This window comes from Sinocyclocheilus rhinocerous, unplaced genomic scaffold, assembly GCF_001515625.1.
Source record: "Sinocyclocheilus rhinocerous isolate Xijiao unplaced genomic scaffold, SAMN03320098_v1.1 scaffold97, whole genome shotgun sequence".
Classification (NCBI taxonomy): Eukaryota; Metazoa; Chordata; class Actinopteri; order Cypriniformes; family Cyprinidae; genus Sinocyclocheilus; species Sinocyclocheilus rhinocerous.
The window spans coordinates 756,139-766,809 of NW_015666183.1; the positions used below are offsets into that span (position 1 = coordinate 756,139).

General features: G+C 34.3%; 1 protein-coding gene across 1 annotated transcript in view; it reads right to left on the reverse strand.

Annotated features, from left to right (window-relative positions):
- LOC107732091 (anion exchange protein 2-like) overlaps positions 1-10,671 on the reverse strand; it is a 41,774-nt gene that overhangs the window by 22,370 nt on the left and 8,733 nt on the right. Inside the window, exons 3-5 of the mRNA XM_016543338.1 lie at positions 2,501-2,663; positions 1,299-1,543; positions 981-1,108 (exon numbers count right to left, since the gene is read on the reverse strand). Of these exons, the coding sequence (XP_016398824.1) occupies positions 981-1,108; positions 1,299-1,543; positions 2,501-2,663 (536 nt within the window). The remainder of the gene's footprint in view (positions 1-980; positions 1,109-1,298; positions 1,544-2,500; positions 2,664-10,671) is intronic.

Genomic DNA, 10,671 nt, shown 5'->3' on the forward strand with positions numbered 1-10,671 from the left:
GGAATTTTCAGCGTGAACGCACTCCTCTCACTATTTATACAACAAAACGTCATAGAATAGTGCATAAGTACTCGATTTGGGATGCACCTATACAGTTGACTGTTGACAAATATGATGCAGGACAGCAACTCCATAAATGCAGTTATGCCCTAAAATTCAAGATATTGGGGCAAAAAAATGCTATATAAACACAATATTGTGTTTTTGTTCAATTTTGCCAACGAAAATATTACCTAAAAAGCCACAGCAGAATTGTTGCGCGTCTCTGAGCAGCACAGCCGTGTTTAGTTTCTGGATGAATCCTCGTTTTGAACGAATCGTGTGAATCAATGATTCAGTAGCCCATTCACAGAGAGAGCCATTTACTGAACTCCTGAATGAATCAGCCGTTTGAACGAATCGACTCAAAGACATTTACAATCCGTGTATCATTCGTTCATTCATTTTTTGATTTAATATTGAAAGTAGAAAAAATGAGAAAACGGCTCCTTTTCCGTTTTTATTTTTTTACCAAAAAAAACACTAAAAACGAGAATTCAGCTTAAATTTTCATTTTTCGTTCAGGGATAGAAAAATTAATAAAAAGCTTGAATAATCGATTTCTACATGTGGGCGGGAATTAAACGCCCCTTTCTGCTGATTGGTCAGCCGAAGATCAAACCGTAACAGACATTTCATTGTCTGTTACCAGGTTTATTACTATATTTATCATATACTAAAATCATACATATAATGAAAATATGTTAATATGGGATTTCCATTAACTCAGAATATTTGTCTTTTTTCTTATGAGTTACTTATGACTCTTATTGCAGTATCAATAACTATACTAAATATGAACTGTGAGTAAGTGAATGGAGTGCAGCGTTTAGCTCATTGTGTCAAAGCTTTGCCTCTAAGTAATTAAACAATGACATAATCCATCAGGATATTTTTTTTTGCATATGCAAAAGCTAAAGCAGCACAGCAGATGGACTCACTCAGTGGATGTGCTGTCCTGAGGCTCTGAACACACAGCAGACGACGGGACGATCAGGATTTCTCGTGCAGGAAGAGGCTCTGAAATCTCAGGTGTGGATACATGAGGCTCGTCATCTGACACAAAGAACTGGACAAGAGATAAATGAGAAAAATCTATCATAGGTAGTAACTCAGTAACAGTAAACAAGCACTTAGAACTTGAGTTTGCACTATTGCACTACTTCAAAAAGGGTTGTTGTATTTATTTCGAGATTTCAAGATTTCAATAAATTAAAGCATTGAATTAAATGTTGAACTTTGGATGTATATGAGGTTACCTGAACACTGTCTTTTCTCTCTGTTGTGGGCGCTGGGGTGGCGCTCTGGCTCTCTGTAGCTTCTTCATCTTCCTCCTCCTCCTCATCTTCACCCTCCTCGATGGCCAAAGCACCGCTGGGGCTGGAACAGACTCTGTGGTCCTTACTGCTGCTCCGTTTCCTCTTCCTCCCACTTTTCTTCCTCCTGCCGTCTCCCGGGAGTTTGGACAGAGGGTGGTGGATGTGATGGGACGAGTGACGATGATCTGGAGACGATTACAGCCGAGTTTCAGTTCTGCATTTTCATATTTATGGCTTTCAACATTTATCAGAGATCTAGAGTTGTAAAATTGGAAAATTATATTTTTAAATTGAGTAATGAAGGTATAAACTGAAAATTGACATCTTATGAAATGTGCTCCTATAAGACGATGTTTTTATTTGTACAGTTGCTAATACTATTGCATATTACTTTTGTACTATTGCCGGCTCCACACCCAGGGTTATTATATTAAACTTAAACTAAAACCGTAATAAAAAAAATGTCATTACTTGAAATAAAATAATTGTTAACCAAAATAAAATACACTAGTCAACATTTGAAGTGGATCAAAATCTTTCATCAAAGTTGTCCTAAAACCTAAAACCAAAATGCGTTCTTGTCTTAGGACAAGTTTGATGAACTTTTTTGATCCATTTTAAATGTTGACTACTATAAAATAAAATAAATTCTTTAAAAAAATAAATAAATAAAAAACTTCAGCTAGCTGCCAAAGGCAAAATTTTTAATTTTCATTTAGTTTAACTTGTAGTACTATAATAACTAAACATTTAATGACAATAAAAATAACAATAAAAATAAAAAATTTATAAAAAACTATATAGGCATTTAAAAAAAACACAAACACACAATTCAATTATTAAAACTAACTAAAATTAAAGTGAAAACAAAACAAACAAAATCGAATTTAAAATATAAACAAAAACTATAATAAAGTGTATTAATGATACTACAATAACACTGGCTCTACTTCTAATCTATGCATATATGCATATATAAAAATTATGTGTGTGTATATATATATGGGTGTGTGTTTTTATGTATGTCAACATTTTCAAAGGTGTCAGAAAAAACAATGGATTTTTTCTTTTTTTTAATGCAAAAGAAAATAAGAAAAAAAAATAAATAAAATGAAATAAAATAAAATAAAATGCAAACTTGCATTCAAAATCTTCCTCATTGTAGGTGCGGTGCTGCTCGCTGGGAACTCTGGGAGTGGGGCTCAGGATCTGCTGGAAGCGCTGAACACCTAACGCTTTATTCAGGTCACCTTCCTCCTCTTCCTCCCTCTGTGGCACTCTGACAGGTGTGGATGATGACTCGGGCTGGAGGGGGAACACTCAAGATTAGGACACCTAGTTCATAACATCCCCAAAAAATAAAATAAATAAATAAATAAATAAAATAAATCAATTACAAAAATAAATTTCTTGTGGCCAACTGTTACTGAGAGTGTACACGTCACCTGCTATTATGAAGTGACAAATCTGTCCATTGCTAACAGAGTCCTTAAACGATCACTAGAGGGAGTCATGGTCAAAAGCATTAGTTACAGTCACAGAACAACACACTTGCTGCGTCTCATTTTGAAGGCTGCACCCTTGGAAGGTCGCATTCATCAGCCGCACACATCACTGAGGTCGTCTTATTTCAGATTAGTAACTATTATATTCCAAAATAAGAAAGAAATGACAATAATTTACATCTCATAAACAATAACAGTCCATTTTATAATGGCTACTTTTTCTGAAACGAGACATCCTTGATGACGCACGCGGCCGACAATTGTGACTTTCTGAGGGCGCAGCCTTCGAAACGAGACCGTGACTGATTTTAATGATCCCTGTCAGAGCTCCCAATGTTCCCGACATAGCTTTTACAGTAGTTAATCTCTTTCTAAATGAAATGGAAATCATGATATAATGTCAAACAAATGCAAACACTGGAGGCTTTACAGCTCATTGCTGCGCTTATTGCAACGACACGAGCAAATAATCTCAAGTCAAAAACAATCTCATTAGCTACTCCTCAATGGAGCGCTCGCATTTGCTCAATAAATGCACAAACAAACAAACCAGAATAAAACATTTACTGTATTTCATTCCATGCAACTAAATTACTTTTTTTTTTGCTAATTCACTAAATCTATTTGTTTCCCACAAGCAATATAGCCATAATACAAAAAGAAATGACCCAAACTATCAGATACAACAAACCTTTTCCATTTAAATTCCTTCATCTAAACCTGTTCTTGCAAGTCTACCACAGGAGATCTTTCCTGCCGTCAGACAGTACCACACCACCTCACATGCTACATTACACAAGCAGAATTTCTGCCATTCAGTAGTGACAGATAATGCTTTCACATGGTGTATACATGGTGCACATTAAGCACCATAGTAGGTTTTTTTTGTATGACATTCATGCTTTAGTGACTAGAGACAGTTGCACTGGACTAAATTATTTTGCCACTGTCAGTTTAGTGTAGGACATAATCGGAGTCTGATATAGAGCTGAGAGTTACAATGAAATAAATTGATATTTGTCATGCAGCCTTTTTGATTTGCCTACTGCTTTAAGCTGTAAGTTAATTAAGCTTAGAATTCAGTATTTCAGCAAGAGGCTGATTTTTAAGCAAGAGCAAGATTTTTAACTGTGCAGATGCTGAAACATAGTATCGAGAGCTGCACTTGGCCTATAGAAAGTCAAGGGATTTTTTTACTCCAAGAGTAAGAAGTAAAAAAAGTTTTTTTTTACAAAATTTGTATTATCGGTGCATCAAATTACAAGTTATTTAAATTTTCTATGCATTCCCCTATAAAATTAGCCCAAATCATTCTAGAATCTAGAATTTATTCCAAATATAGCTAATCAAGTCATCTTGAGAAAATTCCTCATTTTTTTCACATTGCAGAAAAAGAAAATATCACAGTGTCAGGGCTGCACAATTCTGGAGGGGAGGAAAAAATCAAGTTGCAATTTTTCTGATAAAAATGACACCTTAAAATGTGATGGAAAAAAATCTTTGTTTGCTTTGCTTGTAGGGCAGTACATTTTGGCCAAAATGTTGTGATTATTATATATATATGCGATTATATTAAATATGTTATATTAATAATTTTTTATTATAAAAATCTAAAAATGACTAAAAACTAATAAGAAATAACACTATTGTAATACCTCACTGCAAAAAAATATAAAGTGTTTAAGAAATTACATTTACATTTAAAATTACATTTCGTTTCTCAATTTTCAATCGTTACACCATCAAACAAATTTTGACAGAAAACCACAAGGAGCCAATGAAAGCTTCTCTTCTGTGGATACGCTTTTCTCATTACAAGTATAGGAAGATGAATGGCACATGTTGCATCCCAAATGCGTGTTAAGGCGACCAATACTCAAAGCAGATGTTGAGAGATGGAGTTTAAAAGGATAGTTCACCCAAAAATGACAAATCTGTCATTTATTACTCACCTTTGTCATTTCAAACCCGTAAGACCTTCGTTCATCTTCAGAGCACAAATTAAGAGATTTTTGATGAAATCTGAGAGCTTTCTGACACTCCATAGACAGCAAGGGAACTACCACGATCAAGACCCAGAAAGGTAGTAAGAACATCTGTAAAATAATCTGTGACATCAGTGGTTTAACCTCAATTTTATGAAGTTACGAGAACATTTGTGCGCAAAGAAAACAAACATTTCTTCTCTTCCAGTCAGTCTCTGCCACCATTCACCACGACAGAAAAAAAAAGAAAGCTCTTGGATTTCATCAAAAATATCTTCATTTGTGTTCTGAAAATAAATGAAGGTCTTACCGGTTTGGAACGTAATGAGAGTGAGTAATTAATGACAGAATTTTCATTTTTGGACGAACTATCCCATATTCACACTAAAATAAATCGCAATTTCGGTTTTGTTTCGATTAATAGTGTAGCCCTAGTCTGAAAAGTGGCTGATGACTGGAGTTCAAATGGTACTGGATAACAGCAATGACCCAAAAGTTTCCCAAATTACTGATACTTTTGTCCATCTTAGATCTGTTCCAACCAACTAACAAGAATATAAGAGTCAGCACATGCTAATTAAGGTCTAAACCGAAGCTTACCATGCTTGCTTAGATGATGCTAGAGCTGTTGACAATCAGTTAGTGCTCACAAAGCTGTGCAGAAGAACTCATGAGAACGCCGTTCCTCCTGTATGTCCTCAAAAACAACAAAGTGAAAGCAAACTCATTGTGTTCCTGTGGCATCGCAGGGCTGTTATAGTCTTTCTTCCGCAGAGTGATTAAAAACAAACACGATTTGGAAGAAAGTGCATGGTTTCGATTGTTCAGAACAATATACTGTAATCTTCTCAGCCACACTTCAACATTTTCCACAGGCAAATATTGACACTCTCCAGAAAACATCCGTCATGTTATGTTACTTTGCGCCGCTGAGACTTCAAATCTGCTTTAATTTGTTCTGAGACTTTACGTGGGCGCCTTTAATACGGTTATTGGCATGTGGGAACAACAGATTGACCAGTCTCAACCAAGGATTCCAAGGAAAACCAGTTCAATTTGGTTTTAAATGGTTATACCGACTTTTTCCAAATGCACAAAGGCGATTTGCGCTTCGAAACATCACAGGACAAAGATTAAAGCTTGAAAGTCCCATAAATAGTCTTTGGCTCAACTTATGAAGCAGGGTTATTATAGTTAACTACAACTAAAACCATAAAAAAACATTGCTACTAAAATAAAATAAAATAAAATAAAATACAAATAAATAAATAAATAAAATAAAAAATACAAACATATTTTAATTAAATAATTCATAAATCTATAAAGACATTTAAAAAAAATAAATTAAAATGACACCAAAAAACCTAACATTTTAACATTAAAAATAACATGGAAAATATAAAAATAAATGAGTTCTAAATATTAATAAAAGCAATACTAGTATCTCAATTATACTAAAATAACACTGTTATGAAGGGAGAAAGTCAAGAAATGATGCCAAATGCTCCTGTCGTCTACACAATCTTGTTACCAAAAAGTAACGAATCAAAGTTTTCCACAAAAGACTTCTGGTCAATATCAACCCACATGAAATACTTTTGTCTACAATGAAATCACACTGAAGTTGGGCTCTTCGCCTAGTAATAGATGCACATATAAGACATGATTCAATGACCCACAGCGCTCAGGCCAACAAGACAGCAAACTGAACCCAAAATAAACCATTAAACCAACCACTCCAGACCAGCCAAACTCTTTGAGGACAAGCAGTGGCTTATATCAGCAGCTCCCTAGCGGCATTTGTGTCAGTTCACATGAGGAGCCACTGGCCAAAGCAAAGTCTCTTGGTGTGAGCGTACGGCCAGCGAGCGATTAGCCGCACAGATCTGTGAGGTGTCTGGCTCAGCAAGAGACGAGGAAGCGTGCAACACGAGGAAGCGTTATGGAGAGCTGAGGGTAGAGAGAGCCTTACAGAGCTCACACAACTCTTGATTTTACAAGCATATCTAATAATGTAAAGAGTATAAACTATTATTATGAAGACCCATATGCTTCAAAAGAAAAAATATAGGCAGTTGTCTGACAGTTGACAACTTTAGATTAATAGATGTTTGAAAGAAAAGACCAATTAAAATTCAGCATCTGTATGCAAGAGTGACCAATCAAAATCAGTATGCAAATACTGAATCGTGAAATAAAGTAGTGGGAGATATTCAAATGTTAATATTTGATTTCTTTTTAATGAAAGGCAAGAATGAAATACCAATGAAATTACTGACAAAATGAAGTTGGAATGGAGTCTGAACATTAGACGGTGTTCAAACTGAATTCAAATTAATTGCAGAATATTGTAGAGAATAACAATAGAATTCCAATAATTAAACAATAAATGTAATTATAAATATAAAATACATTAAAATATAAATAAATACAGATGTATACATATTTTTATATTTATTTATTTGTGAAACTGACTACACACAAGAAATTGCAATACTGTATAAAAGAAGTTAACCACTTAAAGTAGCAATATTGTGACATTAATGGCATGAAAAAAAAGAACGAAATGCCAATTAATATACTACTGACTGTATAAATACATATTTAAATATTTAAAATCTAATTTTTTGCTTTTTAAAATTTATTTTATTTTCTTAATTGTATTAATTTAATAATTTACTACTTTTGGCTGTTCACAAACTTTGCAGTTACTTTGAATTTGGCTCAAATATTATTTTGTAAGTACCTACATTAATATTTCACGCTTTCTATGTTTCATGTGATTAATGTTATTCCAGCGTATTGCATGTTTGTTTGTAGTCAGCTTCACAAATATACTAATATTATATACATATACATCTTATATACATATAAGATGTAGATATTATTAAAATGAAAATAATAACAAATATTTAAATATTTTATAATATAAAACAATATGAATAATCATATAAAATAATATAAAAACAACATAACTAAAAACTATATTTATATTTTCATTTTTTAAATACATTTTTTTAATGCAAACAAAATACACATTTTTACAAAGTTTTACAAATACCTCAGATATGTTCTTTATTAATTTAAACAGTTGTGACATTGACTTCTAACAAAACGATGCAATGCTGTTCAACATAAACTAAAGATAGCAATATTACCCTGGCATGATTTTAATCACATTTGTGAGCCTAGATAACCTGTAGAAACACCCCCTTTCACTATTTACTCAGAGCAAGATCCACCAGTCCTCAGCCTTCCAAAATTAACCCTTTCAACTGTTTGCCAAGCATTGATTTACAAGATCTGATCACGAAATATTGCAAAAATACCTCAACAATGGCTGATATCAGAGTGCCAGAGAATATAATGCAACACACCTCATTGTGAACGATAAAGACGGTCAAGGTAACAGATTTAATACTACAGCTAATTTAAACCTATGCAAACAGCATAAATGACTGACCTTTAACTTGTACAGGAAGTCCATTGGTCATCTATCACGTCTAAACACGAGAGTAAGAAAAATAATTTAGTTTTCCTAGCAAATCTAAAAGATGAGCGCAAACAACCCATACACTCCTCTGCAACCTGTCGTCACATGACCGCAGCAGGAAGAGGATATGGAATGGCCCAATTTCACAACGCCAGGCCTCGTTCGAACTCCAATCGCTGATTGTCTAGAGACCTTCCCCCAAACACACCCCACATCCACACACCCAAAACCAGCAGTCGTGTCATCGGGTTGATCATTAACCTATGGATCAACAGTTGCCTGCCATTAAGAGGCCAGCCTATGTCAGTTCACCAGTTAAGCTCTGAATTATACTAACTAGCAATGAGAAATTCATACCCATTAGGTCATGAACTATAGTGTAGACAAGATGACTGGGGATGATGCTGCCTTCACATTTCTAGACTTAGCTTTAGTTTTAAAAATCTGTAGTTTATCAATATATGTTTGCAACTTGCAACCAGCATAAAGATGCTAATAAAATGTTATTTGTCAATAAAAATGGTTATGTAAAGAATCAAAGACACATTGACAACTATTCGAACTGCAGGCCCAAAATAGTGAAGAAGAACTCGACTGAAGAGACTACATTTGTGTCAAAAGAGAGCTGGCTCTTTAAAGGCAAAACCCTGGGAATGCTGACTCAGCGGAGTGTGGGTTTGGAGAGGATGCAATTCAAGTCACAGAAAGTTGCCGCATATCACTGCAAACAGCTGCAGGAGAAAAAAAAAAAGTCAATTTTGTGGGTGAGAAGGTCTTTGAGTTTCCCTCGAGTTGCCCGAGTGAGTTTTATAGTATTTGTCAGTGATACCGGACCATTAGAGACCACACAAAAAATTAAAACGCAGAGGTTTGTTTGGGAAGTCTGCCTGGATCTTAAATGCTATACCCTTTCAAAGTATAAAATACATGAAAGATCTTCTACATGTAAAAGGCGAGCATAAAAGTAATGAATGAGACTACTACTGATGGAAATCAAGGAAAAATTATTTATAAAAAAAATTACAGTGCACACATGACTTATGTACTATGAGTACTATGGTTTAACCAAGGTTTTCAGGTCATGGTACTATGGTAATATTATTAAATACAATAAACTATCTGCTTATAAAGTTTTAGCTCTTCATGTAGTCCTAAAATCCCCAATATAATTCACAATTTCCATTTTTTAGTGAATTATTGTGCAAATAAATTCATTTACGGTTTAAAATGTTACATTTTGGTGCATGTGCATACATATCAGTTGTTAATAATTAACTATATTAGCCAATATTTTATATACCTCTAAATCTGCTATCAGCCATTTAAAAAAATTCTTAGTCATTTCCTACTGGAGAATCATGTAAATCCCACAGGAATCATTCAATGCGTTGCAAGGAAAATATATTAACATAAATTATTAATATATTGCAGTATACACACTACAACCAAATGTTTGGAATAAATTAGATTTTTTTGTTAAGTTTCTTATGCTCACCAAGACTGCATTTATTGTATTTGCTGACAAAAATTTTGAAATATTATTACAATTTAAAATAACTGTTTTCTATTTTAATATTGATATACATTGTATTATATAGTATAATAAATTAGAGCCCGACCGATATATAGGTTTGCCGATATTATCGCCCGATATGAGCCTGTCGCAGATATATCGGTATCGGCGAATATGCCGCTGATATGAAATTTTTTTTACAGAACATATAACGCAGATTAAATGCTTCTGAATGGTGTAATTACTTAGTTTGTCCAGCAGAGCGCGCTCCATTGTTTGCTACTGGCGACCAGGTCAGCGTAGTGTTGAGATGCGCGGATGAGCTCAAACTTCACCCGAGTCTGCTGCTTCAAATTATCCGCCCGCCACCCACCCGCACCTATATTTGATCGTCACATTACAATGATTCTAATTCTTAGTTTGAGTTAGTATCTTTCTGCAGTCTAATAGACGGCAGTGCGGTGGAGGCTTGAGTCTGTTCAACAGGGACGTGCACAGACATTTTGAGGGGCAGGGGCTCAAGTGGAAAAAGGGCACTTCTAATATTTATTTACATTTTTTTTCTAATCTAAACGTTAAATATATTAGGGGTGTGCGATATTGACAAAGAATATATCTCAATATTTTCTGGGATTTTATTGATAACGATAATTAGATGATATTTTGCTGAGTGTGTTATTGCGCTGATATCTTAAGGACTGCCGTGGACAGCTGACTCCTACAAATTTTGATATTCTTCATATTCTGTGTGGTGATCAGTTCACAGCAGTGATAGAAATGAATCTTTTCCAATAAGTTTAAATAGATTTTTACCTTT